At 49.1% G+C, this 24,482-nt stretch overlaps 3 protein-coding genes across 4 annotated transcripts in view; 1 reads left to right on the top strand and 2 right to left on the bottom strand.

The window, feature by feature from the left end:
- The window catches only part of DDB2 (damage specific DNA binding protein 2), a 48,952-nt gene extending 46,640 nt beyond the window's left edge, over positions 1 to 2,312 (bottom strand). The window contains exon 1 of the mRNA XM_056345290.1: positions 2,058 to 2,312. The gene's annotated coding sequence lies outside the window, so the exon portion shown is untranslated. The remainder of the gene's footprint in view (positions 1 to 2,057) is intronic.
- Positions 2,313 to 2,459: 147 nt separating this feature from the next.
- ARFGAP2 (ADP ribosylation factor GTPase activating protein 2) lies at positions 2,460 to 11,513 on the top strand. Of its 2 annotated transcripts, XM_056345286.1 has the most exons (17): positions 2,460 to 2,608; positions 2,897 to 3,015; positions 3,742 to 3,814; positions 4,281 to 4,412; positions 4,526 to 4,606; positions 5,440 to 5,542; positions 6,191 to 6,247; positions 6,697 to 6,741; positions 7,854 to 7,906; positions 8,336 to 8,472; positions 8,764 to 8,895; positions 9,376 to 9,504; positions 9,584 to 9,712; positions 10,092 to 10,218; positions 10,336 to 10,426; positions 10,538 to 10,656; positions 11,088 to 11,513. In XM_056345286.1, exons 1-17 carry the CDS (start codon positions 2,537 to 2,539, stop codon positions 11,106 to 11,108), a joined length of 1,620 nt encoding a protein of 539 aa, XP_056201261.1. In that variant the 5' UTR covers positions 2,460 to 2,536; the 3' UTR covers positions 11,109 to 11,513. The 2 variants fall into 2 exon arrangements, with proteins under 2 accessions (XP_056201261.1, XP_056201262.1); XM_056345287.1 differs by lacking the exon at positions 6,697 to 6,741.
- An 841-nt stretch (positions 11,514 to 12,354) lies between these two features.
- Positions 12,355 to 24,482, bottom strand: part of CSTPP1 (centriolar satellite-associated tubulin polyglutamylase complex regulator 1) — an 85,202-nt gene continuing 73,074 nt past the window's right edge. Inside the window, exons 5-9 of the mRNA XM_056345307.1 lie at positions 22,572 to 22,657; positions 19,874 to 20,069; positions 18,181 to 18,290; positions 14,396 to 14,459; positions 12,355 to 13,899 (exon numbers count right to left, since the gene is read on the bottom strand). Coding sequence (XP_056201282.1) covers positions 13,719 to 13,899; positions 14,396 to 14,459; positions 18,181 to 18,290; positions 19,874 to 20,069; positions 22,572 to 22,657 — 637 coding nt within the window. The 3' untranslated portion in view covers positions 12,355 to 13,718. The remainder of the gene's footprint in view (positions 13,900 to 14,395; positions 14,460 to 18,180; positions 18,291 to 19,873; positions 20,070 to 22,571; positions 22,658 to 24,482) is intronic.

The raw sequence follows: 24,482 nt of genomic DNA, 5'->3' as shown, positions 1-24,482 counted from the left end.
CTTCCTGCTGCTTTTATGTAAAACTGATGGACAGAACAGCAGCCTTGCCAGGACTTGGAACAACCAGCATGGGCTGGAAGGCCTGCAAGGGACCCTGAGGTACCAAAGCTTGAGCAACCCTGCGGTAGCAAGCCTTCCCAAGCTGTAGCAAGGCACAGCACAGTGAACAAAAACCGTGCACCTTCCACAGAGGAAAGGAGCCTGAACTGTATTTCTCCATGTCTACTAGCACAGACAGGCAGGGAAAAAAGTGTGACAGTGACCTCCCAGCCTCCAAGGCTGCCTTCGCTCCTCCCAGGCACATGCCGTTTCCCTCTCACAAGCCCCAGCTGGGGTAACACCCAGCATGAACAGACCGTGTTCCTCCTAACCCCTGCGTGACATCTCCATTAGACAGACAAACACAGACCTAGTGAGAACAAAGCCAGCAGAGCAAGCAACTTGGCTTGAGACTGCTTGAGCCAACACAAACACCACCACTCCCGATGCACGCTCATTACCTGAACTTGCTCTTCTACATGACCAGATGCAGCTTACACTGCCTTTAACCTGACAGCATACACTCCCTCTCCTGTCCTTCTGTCTAGCTTCACCTGTCAGGGCCCTGAGTGCACGAAACAGGCCTTAATTTCCCTGAGCAGCCCCATGTGGGGCCTCTACCCACAACCCCTGCCCATGGCTGTGGAGGTGACTGTGCTTTCATTTAAGCTCAGCCCAGAGGTACCAGTCCTTGCCTGAGCTGAGTTGGAGGAGTAGTGGTCTCTGGCTGTGCCTTGCTGATCCTGACCTGTAGGCTGCCTTACCAGCCTGATCTCAGACTAGATTTGCCACTGCAGACATGCCTGGCAATCACCGGGCCTGATCCTGACCTGTGGATTGACTTCCCAGCTTGACAGCAGACTACCTCATTGCTATGAGCTTGGCCAGCTATCTCATTTCTTGTTCAAACTCGGCCACTACCCTGGGCCTGGCCAGCTCCCCTTGCTCAGGTACGGTGGGCATGGATGGGCCGTGGCTGAGGAGGGCCAGCCCAGGCCTGGTGGCATTGGGAATACCCCCCTTGAGCTTTCCTTCTCCTAGGGTGCAGCCAGCCCTTGCTGCACCCTGACATCAGCTCTCCTGGTATGACTGCCAGGACAGCTGCACCATGAATGGCATCAAGGGAACTCAGCTGGCTTAAAAATAGCGGTGAGGAAAACGCTATCGGTTACTTTTACCTGAACTGATTCCCCAGTATTGTTTGTGTAAGCCCAGAAATGGACATATAGGCATGATTAAGGTAGCAGCATAAGAGCAACAGACACCAGGGGCTAGTTAAGACACAACTGCTGCTAAGAAAGAGCCCTGGCAGGCTAAATCAGGCTTCGCCACCCAGTTCAGAGACTCCTCTCCGAGCAGCTCAAATCAGATGCGTCTGCCAGAAGCCTCTCATCTTACTGCAAGGCAAATGTGCCTCCCGTATCAGGTCTCGCTCTGATAACGTTGTTAAAGCTTTGCTGATTCTCAGAATGCAAGACTCCACATCCCTGCTAAACATTCTGCAAGGTCGTTTTGCCCAACAGCTCAGTTGTTCCTGATTGCATCCATATGTCCCAAGACTTTAGGGATCTTGCCAAGATCATGGGTCTTAGGTTCCCATTGCAATGAATTTCTGTGGAAATGAGTGAACGGAAAGCCTTTAAATTTGAACTGAAGTTAGACTTGTCCAGATATTAGTACATTTAACTACCTCTCTTAGTGACGAGCTGGTGCAACAGAGCAACCTGCTTCTGGAGGTGAGGAAATCTCCATCCGTTCCATCTCAGCCATACCGATTAGCTTTTCTTGTCGTTGCCCTTCTGAAACTCTCATTGCTCTGCACTCTCTTTATTTTTTTTCTAAAGCACGAAATGGGTTACATGCCGTTGACTTTTAGTTCAAAGCATCACATTTTTTCCTTTTTTTTTTTAATGTTATACCTGAATGACTTTCCAGTCCATTCCCTCCTGCTTCCAGGCAGGTAACAGAACACTTTGGGGCCCTGACACCGTCTTGGTCTGATGCAACAACTTCCCTACCTTGGTGACTGCCTCACGATGCCTTGATTACCGCAGAGGATCGGGCAGCGCTGCCTGAGAGGCCTCCAGCGGACTGAGTCACTCCCGAGCCAGGGCGCCGCGGCATGTGGCAGGCCGGGTGCCCTGAGGGGCAGGTGCCGCCTCCCGCACGCCTGGGCCCTGAGGGGGCCGGGGGTCGGCGGGCAGCGCCCCCCAAGACGGGGAGCCCCAGCGGCGGCCGGGGTGATGGCGGGGTGCTGAGGAGGGGCCCTGACCCCAAGCGCCCGCCTCTGGGCGCCGGGCCCGGGGGAGAAGGGGGGGCTCCCGGCCCCCCCTTGCCGGCGAGCGGCCCCGCTGTCATGGCGACGCGGCAGGCGGGGCGCGGGCGCGGCGGGGCCCGTCCCACCGCCCAGTATGGGCCCCGGCGGCACCCGTAGCGCGGGCCCAGCCCCGCGCCGCCCGGCACCCGTCGCCGCAGTGGCGTCTGGGAAGGAGAGATCATGGCGGCGGAGCCGAGCAAGACGGAGATCCAGACTCTCTTCAAGCGGCTCCGGGCAGCGCCGGCGAACAAGGTAGCGATGAGGCGCTGAGCAGCCGCCCGCTCTTCCGAGCCGGGCCGCTTCCCGGTGGGCTAGGGCCGGGCCTGGGCCCCGGCCCCGGGGGGCTGCGGGCCGCGCTGCGGCGGCGGGGCGGCCGGGGGAGGGGGGGCGGCCCGGGGAGACGCGGCGGGGCGGCCGGGGAAGAGGGGCGGCCCGAGGAGAGGCGGCAGGGGCGGGGGGCGGCCCGGGGAGAGGCGGCGAGGAGCGGCGGGGCGGCAGAGCCGTTGCCTGAGCCCGGCCGTGCCTCTGCCTTCGCTTTAGTCGTGCTTCGACTGCGGCGCCAAGAACCCGAGCTGGGCCAGCATCACCTACGGCGTGTTCCTCTGCATCGACTGCTCCGGCGCGCACCGCTCGCTGGGCGTGCACCTCAGCTTCATCAGGTGCGGGGCGGGGGGCGCGGCGCAGCCACGGCCCCGCTTTGCGTGGGTCCGCCGGGGGGTTGGATCGCTGCCCGCCACGGGGGGCTGGTGCCGGCCTTGCGGGGGGCTGGCTGGGCCCCGGGGTCAGCGGCGAGAGGGAAGCCTCTCCTGTAACGCCGAGCAGGGCACAGAGAGCCACGCTATTTACTCTTTTCTGTATCAGTGGGGAAGGTGGTGCTGGGTTTTCAGCCTCTTTGTTTTCAGTACTGGCAGAAGTTAGCATTTTAAGTAACAGAACTGGGAACTCTGCTTATTCAGAGCAAAGCTGAGTAACTGGTGTGAGACGCGCTCTGTCACCTCGTTTTCCTTGGCTGTTTTCTCAGCTGCTTTGTCATGTGTTCTGGCCTAATCTGTGGGACGGGCTGCAGACGAGTCTCATGTTGTGGTGAGAGAACATGCAAAACGAAAGTTGCTGGCTGTGCTTTCCCAGCTCAGGCTCTGCCCTTTTAATATAACTGAGAGGTCCTGTAAATCTGGACACTGTTCTTTGGTGTGAAGCTGAAACTGTGTTTTTTCCCTCACTTTAAAAGTTCTTATGGGAAGCAAAGAAGTTACAAGCTGCTCTTTCCCCCTTTACCTCCTGTACTGTGGGATAGTAATGGCATATCTGACCATTCTAGCTCAGAGCTTGCTTTTGCACTTGGTATGCCTGTACGTTATTCATAGAAGTAATTGGTTCTCATGCAGGTCCACAGAGTTGGATTCGAACTGGAACTGGTTCCAGCTGAGGTGTATGCAAGTGGGCAGCAATGCCAATGCGGTGAGGAGCCTCTGTAGGCATTTCGCTTTCTTTCCCTCTTGCTAATCCACCCATTCTGTTTATTGTGGTTTTCCGGGTACCAGCCTCACCTGCAGTGTGTAATGAGGGGTGTTCGTGTGCTTTGAAGTCAGACTGTGACCTTTGAAAGCACTGTTTTCTGAAGTGTGGATCTGTCATTTTGTCATATCTCATTTGAGTGAGAGGCATTAAACAAAAGGAGTTACACTGATCAGTTTGAGAGCTTATGCTTAGCGTTGTGAGTCGGAAGCATCCTCTCCTGTGGAGAACAGGCCTCTGGGGCCTGGAGCTCCTTGGAAGAAAGCCAACCAATGGGTGGTTCATGCTGTATGCTCAGTATGGTCATCCTTGGTCTTTGGCAAGCTCCCTTTTTTCTGTTGTGTTTATGTCTAATGCTTGCTGGAGTATGATCTAGCAGTCAGGAGACAGGATATTCCTCTCTTTTCAGACTGCTTTCTTCCGCCAGCACGGCTGTACTACTACAGATGCCAACGCTAAATATAATAGTCGAGCTGCCCAGATGTACAGGGAGAAGATCCGGCAGCTGGCAAGTGCTGCCATGGCCAAGTATGGCACTGATGTAAGTCTGTCAGCTCTGTACTGTGTAGTGTCTCGGATGTGTAGTGCTGGATGCCGAGTCTTGTAGGATACCTTCTGCTTCTTTTTTCACCCCCCTCTCTCTTCTCTCTTCAGCTGCTTATAGATGGACTGAGTGGAGCCCCTGGGCACTCCCCTGACAAGAGTGATGCTGATTTCTTCATGGAGCACACACAGGTGAGAAGAACCATCTATACCAGTCAGCCTGAACAGCTCTCAAATAGCCAGCTGTTCAGCCAGAGCAGTCCCACTTAGTTTGGAAGGACTCCAAACTGTATACTTGTTCAGTAGTAACGTGGAAGAACTAAGATGAGTCATCAGCATGGGACATAATCACAGATCTAAACAAACCCTCCTGGGGTCTGTAATATCCACGTCCTTTGTTTTCAAGACCAACTTTATCTTCAAGGAATACTCAGAGCTCCCAGCTACTCCCTGGAAAACGCTTTGTGTGCTGCATTAATGCATAGTCTCTCCGCGCATTTAAAGCAAGAACTGGCTGTCACTTTGAACTTCTGGTTTAGTCAGCTTTTCAGTGCATGGATGCTGGTAAAGTGGATTTGGGCAACTGTACAACACTAGGCGGACTCTCCTATGTGAGTAGAGTAATGTGAGAATTGGCTGTATGGCAATAAAGGCAGTGGAAGCCGAGATTATTTTTTTCCAGGGAAGCTCATTCACACTTTCTCCTAGATTTTAGCACATCTCTTTAAGCTGGGAAATCCTCCCAGTAGCCAGCTCTGATACTACTGTTCGAGTTACGCTGTTGTTTATCCTGGCCTTCCGTTCAGCTTAGCTTCTGGGGTTTTTTTTCTTTAATTTTTGTCCCTGCTAAGGGAATGTGGACTTGTCCATATGTTGCCTTACCTTCAGTGAAGGCATAGTCTGGAGTTTGGAACGTGTTTCCTTTGGCCTTAAAACTGAATACAGGTCACTAAACCTGAAGTAAGTTCAGGATTGTTCGTTTCATTCATCTTCTGCAAGTCACTGGAATGAGCATCTCCTTGCAGTCTTCCAGTACCTGGGATGTATCGGATGCCAGCCAGAATCCTGCACAGTCTTCCCCGGAGATGGAAAAAGCAGCAAAGTCATCAGAAGGCAGAGAAGTGTCAAGTGAGTTCTCTGCTGAATACCTTTTCCAAAAACCTAACTTCGTTTCCAGGAGAATATGCTCCTGTATCACAGCTGGAAGGGCTGAGATTTTTCTTTGGTTCAGGCTTGAAGGAGTGAAAGCTCTGTGCACTCTTACGATGTTTAGTTAAATTAGTGAAGACTTCTACAAATGCAGCTCTGTTTGGGATCAGGTCTCTGCTTTTCCTGAAATGCACACAAAACTATTTTGGTGATTAGCTGCTCCATTTCCCTGCTTCCAGACATAATTATTTGTCTGAACGCTCTTCTCAGTCCCTTGAATTTAGTGGGTCTGGAAATGATGTGTGAATATAGAGCAAAGAACTGTTTCTGGGGTGAATGACAAGGAAACCAAGAATCTGGGGTCACAGATGTAATTTGAAACAGCTTAGTGTATTCCCCTGCATGCTTGCTTTTAATGTGTTAAGAACACTGCAGAGGGAATAACTTGCTCTGTGGAGACATAAAGTTGTTGTACTTGGGGAATTGCATGTTTCAAACTGTAACTTGGCTTGTTTGGGGTGTGTGGGTGTGCAGAGGAGCTAGAAGAGAAATAGCGGAACTGAGCACACTGAAAAGAAAGGGGCTAAGAATCAGTCTGAATGTTCTCTTCTGGTTTTGTGCCCACAGATTCCAGCCAAGGCCCATCTATTGACTTGTTGAGCACATCTCCTAAAGCTCCTCTAGGTAAGACTCTTCCCCATCCCTCAGATCAGCCCCTGAATCCCAAACCCAAGCCACAGTTTACTGGAGGTTTGATCGAGTTCGAAGCTGTTGCCTTCCCAAAAGCTTGTTTTCATTTTTTGAACTTTGGATGAAATTTGGCATTTGCACACCTAGAACTTGGCTGATCAAGGCCACATGGCTGTGGTGTTTGGGTTTTGGAGGTTTGTTTTTTGGTGTGTCGTCATCTCCCCCTCTGAGCACCTTTGGAGGCAAATTAAATCCCTATTATTCTGGAAGCTAATTATATCTGATTCTCCCCTGCCGTTACTGTCCTGGTTGCACACAGAGCATCTAGCTGGAGCTTCTTTCCTCATTGAGTGTGCTCCTAGCCCCCAGTGGGTTTGTCCTGGGTGGAAAGCCTGTGTCCTCAAGCATCTGTTCATTCCCCATGTTTTGTGTCTCTTTCTCAGGCATGGCCATGTATCTATCTACACAAGGGCCCGCTCCTGCCAGAGGTAACTGGCTAACAGCTGGCCTGCACTGGCTGCTTGTGACAGCTCTGCCTGCCCCCTCTGTGATTCCGCCTTTAACTCTTAACTTTAGCTTCCTGTGCTTGGAGGGAGAGAATGAGCCAAAGCTTACATGATCGTATTGGGATCTAAACCAGCTGTTCCAGATCTGGAAGGGGGTCTTACTGACATTTCTGTTAAGTGTTTCCTGGCAGTAATAAAAAAAGCCCCAAACAACCCCAAATCAAATGTTAGGAACAGTGAGCTGAAAACGGTCTTGTATAGTGTGAATGTTTTGATACCCCCTATTTCAAAAATTCATGGCGAGACTAGAAAAGATACAGAAACGGCTGTCAAGAATGATCTAAAGTATGGGTTGACAGATGTCATGTGTGTAAGGAGACACTTCTGTGGAAGAAAAGCCCAACAAGGGTGATAAAAGATTTTGGAACTACACGTTGGAAGCTGGGAAAATGTCCTGGGCAGTCCCTCTCTGTTTGCTTTGTTCTTACACTTTTCCCCAGGCATCAGCTGCTTGGCTGGACCTTGGCTGGTTTTACAAGTGTGGCATGCTTCATGCCGTCAGCGACAGGTTCCCGGCGCAAGGTGCTGGGGAACCTGTTGCTTTTACAGCTTGCTGCACTTCAGGTCCATTTTGTCGTTGGCCTGTTCACGTAAACATGACTGAAGGGGTTTTGCTGCTTTGTCTCTGAGGCATTGGTTGAGGCACTGACAATTGTATGGCTCTGAAGCTGCATTTTCTTGGGTTTATGTTGGAATAAATCTAGTCTTTCTCTAGCTACCCTGTTCCCTACTGGGTAGGGTCACCAACTGCATGACACTTGGAGGAGCTATTCTAAGGTCTTAATTCACTTACAAGTTTCTCCAGCAATGGGTATGCTTCTCTAGGCCACCAGCCTGCAATTGTGGAGCTTCTAAGTGCATCTTTCTTGGCTGGGTGAAGTCACCTTACCCAGGCTTCTGATGTGAAGCTGCATGGTGTGTCCTGGACTCTATAAGCAGCTGGACTGTGGTGTATGTTTGTGTGGGTCACTGACTAATTTTGGCTTCATAAATTAATTTGCTTCTGCTTATTTGCTGCCTCCCTCCTCTTGCAGAACTTAAATCCTCCCTCATTGGAAAGAAGAAGCCAGGAGCTGCCAAGAAAGGGGTACGTCTGAGCTCTTGTTTTATGGAGAGGAGGTAGAGCATGTCTCATATTACTGCTGTCCTTTCCTTGGCCCTTGCTTTCTGCCCTTAAAGCTGCGTACTGAGAGATCCATTTGGGGAAGGGAGAGCTTTGATTATATCACTGCTTATTTTGAAAGACCGCTTATATGTTAATGGACAAAACCAACTGGGTTTTGGATCATTACTTGTTACGATATGAAGCATATGTGGCTGATCTCTTGGCACTGAGCGCTGGTGGGTTAACTCTTGGGTGTTCTTCCACACTCTGCTGCAAGCTGTATGGGGTCTGTAGGTTGTAACTACACAGGGAGACCAAAGGCCTGGTTGGTGCAGCAAGGAGTAGGGTTCTGGTTTTCTTCTCCGATGAACAATTTAAGCTGAAGAAATCGCCATTTTTTGTTTTTTCAAGTTGGGTGCAAAAAAAGGTCTTGGAGCCCAGAAAGTGAGCAGCCAGAGCTTCAGTGAGATTGAGCGGCAAGCCCAGGTGGCAGAGCAGCTGAGGGAGCAGCAGGCAGTGGAGTCCAGGAAACAAGCTGAGGAGTCCATGTAAGTGCCTTGTTTGGGCCGAATGCCTTGCGTACTAAAGCAGAAATAATACTAGGTTAATGCTGTTAATGCTTACAGTAAAGAAACCACAGTTAGCCAAAAAAGAGTTGAACCCCGGTGAAGGTGAGATGGGAAGAAAAGCAGAAGCTTCTACGCAAGGATTTTTGGCAGAGCTGTTGTGGAAATGGGTATTTTGATGCGTTGTCAGGGTTGCTCTCCCCCTTGCCACTCCACAGCACGAACTGGAGCGGAGGGTAATGAGCTGGTACCCACCGTAGCTCTTTCCTTTAGAGTCACCTCAATGCGACTGGCTTATCAGGAACTGCAGCTTGATCGGAAGAAGGAAGAAAAGAAACTTCAGAACCTTGAAGGGAAGAAGCGTGAACAAGCAGAGAGGCTGGGCATGGGCTTGGTGTCCAGAAGGTACTTGGCTGTGGATGGCATAGGACAGGTGCCTTGGAAGCACTGTGCTCTGGAAAAGTTTCCTGAAGGCAGTAGCTTGCTGCTCTTGTAAGAGATAAGGAGCTGCTTTAAAGTGCTCATATGCTGGACTATGTCTAAGAGTGCTTCAGCCCCCAGAAGGAATGGGGCGTTCTGATCAGAGATTCTAGTTCTCATTTCAACTTTTCCAAAGATGCATGTGGCCTGTCAGCGCGTAGCCCTAGAGCCGTGCTGCTTGGCAGCTGTCCCCCCTGCAGAATTCCCTTAAGGTAGAGCAGGACTGCTGAGGGAGTCAGGATAAGCTAGAAAAGCGGTGAAGGGGGCCGGCATCCCACAACTCTCCCTCGAGACTTGTGGCACCTGCCTTGCCTGTGAAGGCCAGGTTCAGTTTTGAGGCAGACTGGCTGTAGGGGCTGGGTGCTGTCGGAGCCATCGGCCCTGACTGCCTGTTTGTTGTGCTAGTTCTGTTTCACACTCAGTGATGTCCGAGATGCAAGTAATTGAGCAGGAGACACCACTGGCTGCAAAAGCTTCCCGCTCCCAACTGGACTTGTTTGAAGATGCTGGAAGCTTCACATCTGGACCCCCCAAGTAAGACGTAGCTTCAGCGTAAATTTGGCTTATTCCTGAATTTAATGTCGGGCCTAAATCACCTATTTTTGGTACCTAGGTATAAATATAATCCCTTCTCATTTGAAGATGCATTTGGCTCACGATGGGAAACGGACTCTTCCTGGGGTATGGACAAAGAGGAGGAACCCGAGGTGACCATTTCCAGTATTCGGCCAGTTTCGGAGAGGTAAAATGCCTGCCACTGCTACTGTACCTTCCGTGTGCGTAGGACAAACAAGTAGGTCGAGGAGCTGTGGGTAGAGATGCTGCTGTGTTATGACAGGAACCTTGTACTGCAGGAGGTAACTTGTGTGGACAAGCCCAAGAAAAAGGGTGTTGAGTGAAAGAGGCCTGGACACTTCTTTGCCTGTCGTGTCCCTAAGTTTGATACAGCCTTTATGGTCATTGAGTGCTAGCTGTCCCAAGGTGGGGAGAGGAGGACGCTGATGGTAGCTAGCATTTGAGGATTTGTTGCTTTCCTTTGATCAGATGGGGTCCAAGAGAGGAGTCTGTTTCTTTACTGTGTCGGTGAGCTTAAGCTGAGACGTCTCTTCTTGTTTCCTCAGACCCACCAGTAGGCGGGAGACAGAGGGCAGGACATCTATTGTGGAATCCAATGAAGCTCGGCAGAAGTTTGCAGGCGCTAAAGCCATCTCTTCAGATATGTTCTTTGGGCGGGAGGCAGATGCTGAGGTAGATGCATTCTGCGGTGCTTAGGCTGGTACAGCTCTGGCTTCATCTCCTTCTGTTTGCTCAGGTCCTGCTTTGTTCCTTTCCTTTGTAACCTTTTTGTTTTGTTTTCTGGTGCAGTATGAAGCCAGATCCCGACTGCAGCAGCTCTCAGGCAGCAGTGCCATCAGCTCTGCAGACCTGTTTGGAGAAGCTGAGAATGTGCACTCAGGTTTGTTAGCACTTGGTGGGGTTGAGGAAGGAGGCAGCTTTGGAGGACCTAGAGTGGAGGGTGCTCTCTGGAGCCGGGGGACTCCGGGGTAACTCCTGCTGGTTCTCCTAGGTGGTGTGTCGATTGGAAATGTTCTGCCTGCAGCTGACATTGCACAGTTCAAGCAAGGAGTGAAATCAGTTGCTGGCAAGATGGCTGTCCTAGCCAATGGGGTGATGAACTCCCTCCAGGTGAGATTACTCTGTGGCATCTTCAGAAAGGCTATTGTCATGCTTGGGGGGGGCTTTCATCATACCCTGGCTTCCACTGGAATTACCATTGTCTTCTCAAATTACATTGAAAGTCGCAGGTAGAGACCTGTCTTTTGTAGCTGATGGCTATACTACAACAGCTGAGCAATTCTGGGTGGCCAGTGAATACTTGGCCAGCCTTGCTCTCCTGCTGGACAGGACACCTTGTTATGTCAGATATGTCTTTTTCCCACAAATCCCAGGCAGAACTTAAAAAGTTTAAGGCCATTTTACTTCCTGCCTTTGCTTGGTGTCCTGTCTAAGTAACCTTGCACTGCATTCCAATCCCAAACACCCCGAGACCTTTTTATCTGTCTCTGGAGTTTGCGTGAAGTGTTGTAGCATGGTGTCTTGGTGTGTTTCCTCCCCAGGATCGTTATGGCTCATATTGATGACCCAGGGACTGCAACTCAAAGGGAAGCCAGCACGAGGCACTGATGCCACCTTTGCCTGGAGTAAACTCTGCAGGATTGTCTTAGTTTGTCTGGGGTGGGTGGGGAGGGGAGAAGGTAAGCAGAGGTGGTCAGGACATCGCTGTGCCCAGGATGCTTTCTGAATATCTCTGGATTCCACTCTATTAAAATTCAATGTGCCCTCATACCCACTGCTATCTACTAGCCAGTGGAGATAGGCCTTCTTCCAGGGTTAACCTCGCTGCTGTAAAAGGTATGACAGGAGCTCATGAGCTGCCCTCATCAGTGCTCCTGTCCTCTTTGGCCCACACCTTAGCCCACCAAGTGACAGAGGGAAGGGAAATGCTGTTTTTTCTGAACATCGTGTTACCTGGTTCCCACAGGCATGACTGATTTTTTTTTTGTTGTCGGTTTTTTTTGGGGTTTTTTTGTTCTGCTCAGTGCTCCCAATCCATGGTGCTGTGGAGGCCTCTGTATTTGCAGGGTCGGACTTTTGCCATGGGATAATCGTTTTTACTGTGTTGTAAACCAGCATATATTGATGCAGGAGAACAAAATCAAAGCAAAGATTATTTTTTTTAGCTTCTAATTACATCATCAGCAAAAAAGGCCCAGGTAAAGAAGTACTGGAATGGTATTTACAGGATCCCTGGTTATTTTGTTACCCAGCTTTGGACTGAGGTTTAAGTCCTTCGCTGTGAAGTGAACTGAGTTGCAGCAGTGAGTGAGGGCTGTCATTCTAGTCCTGTTCAACTTGGCTCTCTGCTCCTGGCTGTGAATTTAACAAGGGCATGTTTTTCTCTTCTTTGGACTGTGGTGTTGAGGATGGGGTAATAAGTGTGTAACCAGCCTTCTCCCACCTTATTAGGAAAAAGAGCTGGGGCTGTTGGGGCCTCTCCTGCCCTGTTGAGGCCGAGGGGCTGGGAGGGAAGGATTACTCTGCTGCTGTACGCAGATGTTTGGCTGCTGTGGTGGGGCAGGAGGGGGGTCACCGCATCTTTACCCCCAGTACCTCTGAGGGGAGCCTGTCCTGCCAGGCCAGCGGGCTAGCACGGTAGCAGCCCATTGCACCTGCACAGCCACCTGTCCTTGCCCGAGGGGAGGGGCTGGTGGGCCCCGGGGGGTACCACCGCCAGCCTGTGCTGCTCCTGCCCACCCGGGACTGTTCCCCCGGAGCCTGGTGGAGAGGGGGCTGGGCAGCCCAGCAGACCCCAAACGCAGCAGAGGCTGTAGACAGTGTGCTTTATTGTGAGGCTGTCGGTATTCACTGATGGTTGGGAGAGAAAGCACAGTTCACCAGCATGTTAATAAATAAAATAACTTACAATAAATAAATAACCCCTCCCACTCTCTCCACAGGTGAGGCTGTGGTACAGACTCAGCAGTAGTTAAGGGATTAGGCTTAAAATAGCTCCAGCATGTGTTGAATCCATTCAGCTTAGGGCCGCTCTGAGCTTTGGGTTATCAGCTCCTGACAGCCCACGCTGCCGCATTTTATGAGCAGGAGAAGCAAGGAGGCTCCCACACAAGCAAGAGAAACTAGACTTCCCCAGAAAATAATGGCTATGCAAGCTGAGGCACAGGAGCTGGGCTAGGCAAAGCATTCAGGGCTGTGGAGGCCAAACTGTTGAGTAAAGTTACACATTAACACAACAAGATGCTACTCCTTTTTGTAGTTGTAAGGGCTATGCTATGATGCTCTAACAATGCCAATATTTACAAAAAAATACCCGGGATTTGTTTGAGAACTGCTTCCTTCTCCCCTAGTGCTTCTGCCCCCCCAACCCCAGCAGATGCTGTATATGTCTGCAAGCCATGCCACCTGTGGCCAAGGAGTTAAAAGACTTCTTTATCCCTCCTCCAGCGCCTCTGAAGCTCAGTTTTCCAAGTGACCTTAAGATGCTGTTGGAGGTGGTAGGAGGCCTCACAGAAGGGAACTCGATACAGCAGAGGAGCCAGACAGCACCACGCAGTACTTGCTGCGGTCTGGCTTACTTGCTGCATTTGCTTTGGCAAGTCTTGGACACATGGAGAAGGAAGCAGAGACAGGTGGCATGGCAATACCTAAGCCCTTTTCTAGGAATTTCTCTAGCTTTGATCATACACAGGTGCAGCTTTACTAGGAATAATTACAACAGAGCAGGAGTGCAGAGCTGCCGCTGGCGATTTAACCACTCTATTGTCTAGGCCAAGTCTGAACACAGCTACACAACAAACCACTGGCAAGCGGCCTGCACTAACGCTGCCACAGCTCCAGCACAACCATGAGGGAGAGCCCTGGTGAGAGAATACCCGGCTATTTCCAAGTGGAGGCAGAGCTAGTGTCGCTGGTTGGCCTTGCCTGCCAGCAGAGGGTAACATAGCTCTGCGGCTGGAAATAGCTTCTGGGGAGGAGCTAGGAAGAAGGCAGAGTTCTTCCTGGGGAAGGGATGGGTGGACCTGGTAATGGGGACTGGCATGGCCACACGCACACTGGTGATGTGGGCAGAACCCACCCACCATCAGAGCAGATGTTCTGGGAGGAGGTGTCGTTCCTCCCGTGAGTTCTGGAGAAACCCAAGATGGGAATGGTGCCCACCCTTACAACCTTCAATTTTCAGAGGAGTCTGTCTCTTCATTTGAGCCTTCACTCTCAGCATCCATTTTTCGCCGGTGGTGTAGAGCTTTCCAGGGAGAATTAATCCTGGGTGAGTTACGGACAGGCAAATTGGCTGCATCCCCACTGGAGCTGGTGGGACCAGAGATGGAAATCCCTGAAACCCGAGCTACCCTGAAAGAGAAAAGACAAAGGTAGCCTAACTTGTCATCTCCAGCCATAGCAGTTTTGGAGTGACCCTGGGAGGAGGACTTATTCACAAATAGCACAGGGATGGAAAAACTTTCATGACACAGAGGGGGAACACCTTGCACTAGCACCTGCCAGACTCGTGTGAATCTTTCCTCTTTAAACAGATTTTTGTTCTGAGCAGAGCCTGAGTCCTCCAGCACCCCCAGTTTTTATCATGCAAACAAAATTTCCCTGTTCATTAGAGACTACTGCTTCCCCTAGATCCTTCTTTGAGGTAGTTTTCCCCTCTGTTTCTGAAGCCTTTTTTAAGGATTTTGTTAGCTGCACCAAGGCACCCTGAAGAAAGAGGCCTTCTCAGGCTGCTTTGCTAGCTTCTCTTGTTTTATAGTAGAGCAAAGGAACAGGGACAGTACTAAAGTCTCCCTTAGCATGCTAACTTTAATTTCTTGCTTTACCTACTTTAGGCAACTCCACTTACAATTTCTCAAGTTCCTGATCCATGGCAGGGTCCAGAAACAAGTCTCCTTTATCTGGCAAAGCCCCTGGAAAAAAACAAGGGAAAGCATCAGAGCACAATTAGGCTATTCATTCTTAAGGAAAAGTGCTCAAGCCATAGCAGCATCCAGAATACGCCCTGCAAGACAGAGAAGACTCTTCCATATACCTAGTAAAGAAAGGGACACAGTGTTGAGGATCACGGACAGATAAAGAATGAAGATAGAACGTGTCCAGAGAAGGGCAACAAAGCTGGGGAAGGGTCTAGAGACCAAGTCCCGTGAGGAGTGGCTGAGGGAGCTGGGGGGGCTCAGCCTGGAGAAAAGGAGGCTGGGGGGGGGGGGGGGGGGGGGGGGAGCTGGTCACTCCCTACAGCTGCCTGACAGGGGCTGTGGGCAGGGGGGGTTGGTCTCTGCTCCCAGGGAACAAGCGACAGGACAAGGGGACACGGCCTCCAGCTGCCCCAGGGGAGGTTCAGGTGGGGTACCGGGAACAATTCCTTCATGGACAGGCTGCCCAGGGAGGTGGCTGAGTCCCCATCCCTGGAGGTATTTAAAAGACATGTAGATGTGCCACTCAAGGGCCTGGTTTAGTACTGGACTTGGCAGTGCTGGGTTGACTGTTGGGGGTCTATCTTAAAAGTCTTTTCCAACGTAAATGATTCTACGATTGTATGATGACATGTTCTGTCCCCTTCATATATAGGCTGTAGCTGAGCTCAGACTAAACAGGAGGCACTCTCAGTAGCCTCACCTCTCAGAGAACTTGAAGAGCCCTAAGGATTGGCAGTTTCCATTGGCTATACAAAACCACTGAGTACTGATTGTCAGCAAGATGACTTTGGGCCTCTGCTAATTGCAGTCACCAGTCCCATATCCTATCAGAGCAATAGATACGTTGTTGTCTGTGCCACAGCCCGAAGCATGCACTGTATCACCCCGGGAGATGCGTACTTCTGTGACACCTGCCTTGTGGTGCACTGAGCCTGGGGATTAAAACACTCCACAGATGTAAGACTATTGCTTTCTTGCAATTCGGGAAAGTCAGGCCTGACTGGTGCACGTTTAGTCTACAGGAGTAAGCCTGGATGGACTGTGCTCTAGCTTTGCTTGCTGTCTGGGTGAGAGCATGAAGGGCTGGGCTGGTGATTCAGCACCTTCTCTCGGCGTAAGGTGGGCATGCTCCTTTTCACATTTGAAACCCCATTCAGGATGAAGGACATGGCGTAATCCAGAACTGGAACAGCTGGTTGATCGTCCTTGCCCTTCTCTGAAAGGACACTGGCAACTCAGGAAGAGCCCAGAAAGGAAGATGGGGCTCTTAGGAAAGCCTTCCTTTCTAATTCTGTAACAAACCCCACCTTGTACAGGGGTCGTGGGAGGGTGTGATCAGCCAGCAGAGAGATGACAGGAACAGCCTACCATCAGCCTTGATAGTGCCACTGCACACCGGGACAAAAACCCACTTGGTAATCTGTACCGACAGTGCAGTGAGGCATGCTCTTCTTTCTCAGGCCTGGGTGCTTCACTTGGTACCTTTGGGAAGGGGCTTTGTACTCCCTGTGGGGACACAAAACTGGTTACTGGCCCTGGCACCTTGCTCTTGAACAAGGGGCTGGAGAGCCACCTGCCTCACACAGGCGAGCTGGCAGCAGTCATCAAAAATGTAGCAATGAGTGCCTAAAAATCAGAACCAGTTTAAACCAGGACTGACTCCCCCACTTCTTCCCATTCTTATCTTCCCTTCCTGCAAACAAACACAAAAGCCTGGCACCTCAACACAAAGTGTCAGGAGGTCCAGTGAAATGCCTCAGCCTGCTCCTTTTCATGGGTTCAACTAAAAGAAAAAGCAGCTAAAGCTTAACTTGGTTTTGCACTTGCAGAATGCACCGCGAGGTCTCTAAGGCACAAGAATTACTTGGGAGAGTCAGTAAATAACACTTAAAGGGTTCACAAATCAACATTGACACTGGAGCTAGGCTGCGGATTCCAGTCTGCCTGACAAACTCACCAGCGCTGCCCCAGCCTGAACGAGCCGCTCTAATCCCTACACCGATCCTGCAGGGGGGCTGCTGGCTTTGTGAGACCAGAGGGAGGACCGGCATCCTGACCGAAAGCTCCTGTGCCTGAAACTGCCCTCGCTGAAGGGCTTTGGGGAGCTTGTGATCCCCTACAGACCAAAGACTAGTGAAATCACCCCTCTGGGGAGATAAGACACCAGGAGAAGAATCCTCCTTTCCTTGCCAAGATGCTAGCACCTGTCAGACTTGTGGCTGCTGCCCTCCTCCTCTCGAGAGAGGCCTCAGCAGGAGGCTGGCAGAGGGCCAGGGGACAGGCCCACATTAATGGAAAATGAACTTTGTAGATGGCACAATGGGAGCCGTGGGCAGGGTGGTGGTTGGGGTTTTTTTTCTGCTCATCTGTTTTATTTGCACTTGACTAGAAGTGGATTTTGTAGGGCAAAGGAAAAAAAGATTTTGCTTGCTGCAATCCAGGCATATTTTGCTTGCTGCAATCCAGGCATCACCTTCCCCAGTGAATACACTGCTGCTTAAGCCTGTTTGCAGAGGGGATTGCAGGGCTGTATTCACGCACCTTTGATATATAATCTCCGTGTTGCTGGGTAAGCGGCCCTGCCCCAGAGGAGCATTAGCGGCTTAAATGGTTTGCTGCAAGAAGGGGCTCAGCCAGGGAGGGGACACACTTACTCTCCTATGATGCACACCTGTGCAAAAGAACAAGCCCACAGGCAAGACACACCTTTTCACTGAGGTTTGTCTTTGTAACAGAGGGACTGGCAAATACTCAAGCCTAGTAGAGGGAGAGGATAACTACCCAAATCCAGAGAAAGCCTACCCTTACTGCCCAGATGATTTCCTGAGTGGAGATGACTGAAGATGAGTGTTTGGGCCTCCACACATTTAAATGTACCTCCCAGATACAGCCTTGCCGAACACAGAAAGTGATTTCTCTTCCCCTTTGCAAGTGGAGGAAGAGCACAAGCAAGGCATATGGGAGCAATATGGAATTGTGAGTCTAAATTATGTATGGACTACATACTGTCCTTTGCCAATGCAACACTTCGCTTTCTTGCTCTAGGACAACACTGACCACCACAATATGGAAACAAGAAGTGAGAGTGAGCTTGGTAAATCCCTCTGGTTCCTGCAGCAGTGTGGCACAGAATTTTGTAGCAGTTTGTGTTTTATGATTTTCAGCAGGCCAGGGATTAATATACTAGCAAGATTGCACTGCCTTGATGGGAGATGGGGAAGAAGTGGGAAAGACTGGGCTTTGAGTCTTTGAGCCAAGGAGGCAGCAGAGGTTTGCCCATTAGGTCCTCCTCTTCTTGTAGACAAGAGCAGTCACCTAAAATCTGGAAGAATGAAGGGCTAAAGTATAGGATTGGACTTCAATTCAGTACTGTCGACAACAATCAGCCACCGTACTTGTCTCCTGACCATCTCTGCCCAACCTTTATAGCAAAACATGTTAAAACAACAGTTCTGCTAAAATGATCAGCTATTGAAGAGGTAAAACATTCCTGTCTTAGGGAGGCATCTTGTATCTAATTTTATCCTTGAAGAAGCTTCACAGCTTCAAGCAGACAGTAAGGCACAGTGTTGTTGAATCCATCAACACAAAGATGAAAAACTTTCCCTCAGTCTCTCCCTGACAGTGTAAAATCTGGGGCATAATTACAGAGGAGATTCCACAGAAATGGGGAATTACTGAATATCTAGAGCTGTACCACTCACAGCAGTCTTACCTAGGGCTCTATTGATCCCCTGATCCTTTGCAAGTGCCATAAGGAATCCATAGAAGGTCAGTCTCTGTGCACTACTCAACATTTCCTTCACAAGAGCAGATGGTGGACAGCTAGGAAAAGAGAGATAAAGAGGTCATCTTATCTTTTAAATTATCGACTTCCCCCCCCCCCCCCCCCAAGATCAGCTCAAACTGAAGAAATAAGCCTTTTACTTGTACTAACTCTGTGAGGTTGCCCTGACTCAATTTAAAACAAGCCACCAGCCTTGTTGAGCATTGCGTCTGCTCCTCATTTGCTACACAAGATGTTTGAGCTGGGATACATCCCTAGGAGCAGTCTTACCTATCTCCATTCCAAGGATAAGGAGAAAGCCCTAGATTCTCTCAGAGGTGCGCACATCCTGACTCTCAGCATGTTCTTTCAAAAATCAATTGGGAAATCCTTTCTTTTAGAAGACAATGAACTTTCATGAGGGTTGGTATGTTATCACCCTTTTATCAGTGATAGTCATCCAAGGGGCAGGAAAACCTCTCCAATGATAGCCTAAATATGTCAGAAAACAATATCTAGGTGGGGACTAAACTGACATGTCTCCTTCTTCTACCTTAATCCCTGGCCCTGATTTCTAAGCAACAGCATCATAGTGATTCTTGCTCTTGCCTAATACTCCTTAAAGAATTTAATGCAAAATAAAACTGCCTCATGAAGAGGAAGTGTTCAACAGTCCATGGTGTAGTGGCACCTCGGGAGATGTGGGTGTGGGCTGACGATCTCTCAAGCAAAGGTGGTTACCAAAGCCTGGCTAAGTACTGGGCTACAGGATGAAAGGCTGGGAATGGCTCCCCTTCCCAGTGCTGTGCAGAGCCTGACCTACCAGACAGGCTCACAGTACCCTTCCCATCTGAAGCTCTCGGGGCATACAGGGAATGTAGAGCTTCTGTTATTTAGAAGAACAAAACAACCTAGCATCTCCATGCTTAGATATCTATAGTACTGGACAGCAGTTCAGCAGTAATTTCGTGGACCATGAATTTGGATTCAGGCGCCTAAAGCAGGAATCAGGTGGAATCTGTGTCCCGAGTCTTTTTGTGGATCTAACCCATAACCTTCTAGCAGGGCACGTGCTCGCTACCTGCAAGAAACGATGGAGAAAGTGTCTGTCAAAGCTATACAGTAAGGTCTGGTATTGCTCCATCCCCTGCTGAGCTAAGGCTAGTCTCGTGCCTGGGATCTGTAACTGGAGACAACAGCCCCATCGCAGGCTCGGGTACAGACTAGCCGTGTGTTCTTCGCTAGGTACTAAGCCTTCAAACTCCATCCACCCCAGTGGGCCTTTCCTGTGCTTCAGCACCCAAGAACACAACTGCACTTATCTCCTCTAGTTAACTCATGATGATAGATGGACCTTTCCTTGATGAAAAGTGTCAACACAGAAGTGAGAAGGAAAGCAGAGACCCAAATCAGTCCATTACTTCAAGAATCAGCTCAAATCCCATGTTTCTTAGGTTCACAAAATTGTTTCTATCCTTCAGTTAAAGCGGTTGGGCTATGATCTCTCCCTTCATGCTTCTTCAATGAGATCTATTTGGAAGTTACAGCTTGTTTAAAGTCCTGTATTTCTTCACAGCTCCAACCTTACAAAGGGTCTCCAGAAACACAGACTTCAAATCTGTGTTTAGGACTCTGTTCGTACCTGTATTTTGATCTGTCACACAAGGACTCTAGGCACTGGTAGAAGAGAGATGCCTCTACCCCATCAAGTGGGCTGCAGTCATTTGGGGGTTGGCGCTGCCGATGTTGCCCGGAGGATGATGTTGGCACAATCACAGTATTTGGATTCTTACCAGCCAGCAGATCTTGATAAATGGCAGCCACACTTTCCAGAAACTCTGAAAAAACCAGGAAGTGACTTAAAACTCTGGGCTATAACCAGCAAAGCATCCTCCTGACCTATCAGACCTGGGATTAAACTGTCATTCCCTGCTTTGTGTCGTACGTAAGCACCAAAAGGAAATAAGCACAACACTACAGCATCCTGCATATTCAGATCATATGTTAAGCAGGCACAAATGGCCATTTCCATAAAACTTGCTGGCTTCTTTCATGTCAGGACGATCCTGAGAGGCCGCTCACTCTGTTGAACAAGGTTCTTCTCAAGGAAACAGAGGCTAGCTAGCACATGGGTAAAATAGTGGTGTGTGAAAGCTGATGTCAAACGAAAAACTAGTTTGCAAAGTCTAAAAAGTTTTCCTTCTCCATCTCTTGCTACTGATTTAAGAATTCATCCAAGTTGGGCACAAACTCTATGGAACTGCAACAGGAGGAAAGAGAGCTAGTTAGTTAGGGCTCCCTGCTGTATCCCAGCTTGTGTCTGTGCTGCTCCAAAGTAAATATCACACGGGATCTAGAGGAAGGGCCAGGGCAGGTCAGGGCGAGAGTTGGCGGAAAGCCTCTCCCCAGGCTCCTCATACTAACCACTGTTTACTGCAAGAGTCTAATTTTAAACAAGTTTGTTTATGGATGTGGTCAGTAGTTTACAAATCTAGATTCCATTTGGAGTGGTTTGCACGTGTGTGGGTTGGTGGGAGAGCGTAGGGCAGGCTGCGTGTGTGCGTTGTGCCTGGGTGAACAGGACAGGGGTGGGATGTTTGAGTGTGTGTACACAAGGGCGGGCTTGTGAGGGCTCCAGTGGCATTGAATTCCTGAGTGAATGGAAGTGTAACTCCGTGCATGAGGCGGGTGGAGAGGAAAGGCAAGATGTCAGCGGGCCCTGAGGCTGTGCTGGGGTTATGCAGCTCAGTGGAAATATTTGTTATATCACAGAAAAACTTTCCAAACACATTTTCTGTCCCTGGCTAAAGGCATTACAAGCCTGGTTCTGCCCAGCCCCAAATGGACTGTTTTTCTTCGATGAATTGTCATGGATAATGTGATATGCACAGGGGTGTTACAGGGGAAGTACATACAGAGAAGTACCGAGAAAAAGAGATTTTTGTATTAGGGAGAGCAGCTGACTCTTAACTGCCAGAAAGATGGGAACTGACAGGTTGGATCAGATCAGCAGGCCACCCAAGACTACTCTCTGACCACAGATGCTGCTCCACAACTTCCAGCCAGTTTCCCCCCGTAGCCAGACCGGTCCTCTTTTGCCTGGTCGAGGCAGTTCGAGCTGCGCCCATCAGAGGGAGCTATTTAAGTGCGAGTGGGCAGAAATCCAGGCGCTTACCTTGCCTTTACAAAGTGCTGCGGCTGGGAGATGGGAGGTGGCACCCCAGCAGCCCCCCCTGCTTGGGAGCACATCTAGCTTTGATAAAAGAGATGCTTCTCTCTTTTTGCTCACTTAAGAAATTCCCTGAAGGAAATTCCCTTTCCTCAACCAAATTTTAGGGGGCCTAGGACAAACAGGCCAATGTATTTTTAAAGCAGTCTCCCTTGCACAGAACAAGCTCCTGAATACTCATCCAAGTTCCTCCCTCTCGTCTCCTGAACCTTGATTTAAAAAAAAAAATAGCGGGTTTTTACAGATGTGTACGTGTGGGTGAGCACAGGTAAATATACACACACAAACTAATATTATTTGATTTATACTTCTGTCAAGAATTTTAAAAGAAGTACCCCATCTAGTTAAAACTCAAACTGGGGGAGAGGGGTAGAATATGATAAATGAACAAAAATATGGAGAAGGTAGATGGGGATTAACTGTTCATTTTCCCTTCCAACTTGGGGCTCTCAAATCAAACAAGAGAGGTGGTTCTCCAGGGGACAGCGGGCAGACCTGTGCAACTCCTTGCCAAATGGTGTCGTGGGGGTTACAAGTTCATGTGATTTCAAGGGGAGGCCAGAGAAGTTCTTGGGAGAGGAGTCCACTGGGGGTTAGGAAATTACACCCAGTTCGGAAACTCCCTGAGCTGAAACCAGCTCACAGTTGGGAGAGTATTAGGGGGAAGGATTGTATCCATTTGTCCAGTTCCTTTTCCTTCCAAGGTACCAGCTGGTGGGCTTTTCTTATCCTGTCTCCAGCAGGGACCAATACTTTGGAGGCAGAAATGCTGTATTAAGGGGAAGAATAAAAATGTTCCTTGTAGAAGTTAATTGTTAGGTGCTAATATACTCTAGATAAAGCTGGAAATCTATGTCTCAAGACTAAGACAAATACATGCATAAGCCATAACAGTTACAGGTATCTTGTTATTCTCAAAGATATGGAACATCCTTACGAAGCCTCCTAATCTCTTGGCATCAGTGATGCCTCACACCAGTGGATTTCATTATCTATAAATTTTCTGTGAGAAACCATATCCTTACAAGTTTCAAACAAGTGCAGAGATTGGGAAGCTGTACAGTTGTAATGCTATGCTAGTGGGTGAAGTCAGCAGCTGCCCAGCATTTACCTGAGTAGTAGAACTGGATCTGGAAAGCAAAGAGGAAATCGGAAAAAGACATCAGGCAATCCATAGCATCGTCCATCAGCACAATCCTGCGATAAGATGAGAGAAACAGTTTAGCAACTACAAAAGAACTAAAGTCTGTAACCAGGAACCCCAGATCTAGAGAAAGTACAGCTAGGGAGCTACGTGCACCTGAGGATTGCTAGTGCCTTGGCCCAGTATGAGAGGTTAGGAGAGAGAAATGGAACACCCGCTGCTGCATGGATATGGCCACCCTAATATCAAATGAAGGCAGCTTAAGAACCTGCAGCGAGGACAGGATCCCGAATGTCCATGCTATCACATACTTCAGCTACAGTGTGAACAGAGTAGTGTGACATGGACGTCAAGCATTCAAAGCGTAATGGACACGATGGAACGAACACTTGCATAAAAACTGCACGGCTGGTTCACACAGCTATACAAAGAATAACTGCTATAGACAAGACAGTTAAACAAGTATTAAACTGGTGTAAGTGGAATGAGACTGATGCTGTTCCTCTCCATCCTAGAGTTCATCAAACTATATTTTCAGATTTGTAAGGATAACAACAGTTAATTCTTAATCTATATGCAAACTCCACCTGACTATGTAGGCAATAACATTGCACCAACAACCAGCTTTCTAATTACACACTGTGAACTGCCTATCCTCCCTTCCTGATGAATGAATCGGTCTCTTTTCTTATCTATCAGGTTTATCATTTGACTATCAGGTCAAATTTCACAGAAACTGAAGAATTCTTGGGCCAGGGACAATATCTTCTTTCTCTCTGCTAAGCCCCAGGTGCATGCAGGGAGCTACGTGCATCCCTATTGTGAAGCATACTTCATGAATATGGAAAGTTATCGATCGAGGCCATAAAGATGAAGTATGAGTGATGGCAAAGTCCAACTCCTTTCAGGACAAAATTCTGGATTTCAGAAGTAAGTTTGGGCAAAGACATAAAAATAAATATAAAAACAATGCTGTGGTCACTGCTACTACATAAGGATGAAAAGGTCAGTCTCTGAAGTGGGGAAAATCAAACTGGTGCTGATCAATGACAGCTCAGACTGGAAAACAGAAGGAAACACTCCACTGTGATGGGAAAAAACCAAAGTATTTGAATGATGCTAAAGAAAGGTAGCTGGTGCTTCTTTTCAGCTGTGTGTAGGTCTAGTGATCCTATACAGTCAGTATCTGGCATATCATGTCATATGAGAAAGATAACCAGTTCATTATAGCCAAAGTACAGGTCATCTAGTAGGACCCTTTTGAAAATGGAGCCAACTACAATCCACAGACCAACTCCTGCAGCATCAATGGTCTAAACACACCGCTGGGGAAACACTCTTCCGTGTCACGTAAAAGACTCCAGGCAGCTGTGTGGGAGGCTGACCTAGAAGAGTTACAGGATCTTGCAAGACTTCCCTGCCACTCAGACCAGTTCTGTTCACTGTGGCAAAATCAAACATGTAGAGCAGCTTGAATTAATTATCTCAAAGAAGAAAGACTGAGGCTAAGAGGGTCCCCAGGAGAAAAGCCAGTATTTAAAACAAAACCCTTTGAAGATGTCAAAGTGCTTCTGATTTATTTATTATGTTCCAGAAGCCTCCTCCTCCTCCTTCTGTCTAAAGAAGCAGTAGCTTCAGTTCTTAATTCTCACTAATAAGCATGTTACTGAGATCGTCAGTGGCCACATCAAGGAAATGGCTTTGAAGCTGGCAGACAGAACATCCTCATCTCTCAGGCAATACTGCTCAGCCACTGGTGTTTCCAACCACTGTTTAAACTCTGGAAACACGATGGGCCACATCGCTGATGAGCTGCACTCCCTCCTTTGAAATGACGGTCTGTCTCCCAGATACCCTCAAAGCATAAGCTCTGAAGCT

This window comes from Falco biarmicus, chromosome 7 (genome assembly GCF_023638135.1).
Source record: "Falco biarmicus isolate bFalBia1 chromosome 7, bFalBia1.pri, whole genome shotgun sequence".
Lineage (NCBI taxonomy): Eukaryota > Metazoa > Chordata > Aves > Falconiformes > Falconidae > Falco > Falco biarmicus.
The sequence above is the reverse complement of the archived record's forward strand: the minus strand, read 5'-3'. Positions and strand labels throughout refer to the sequence as shown.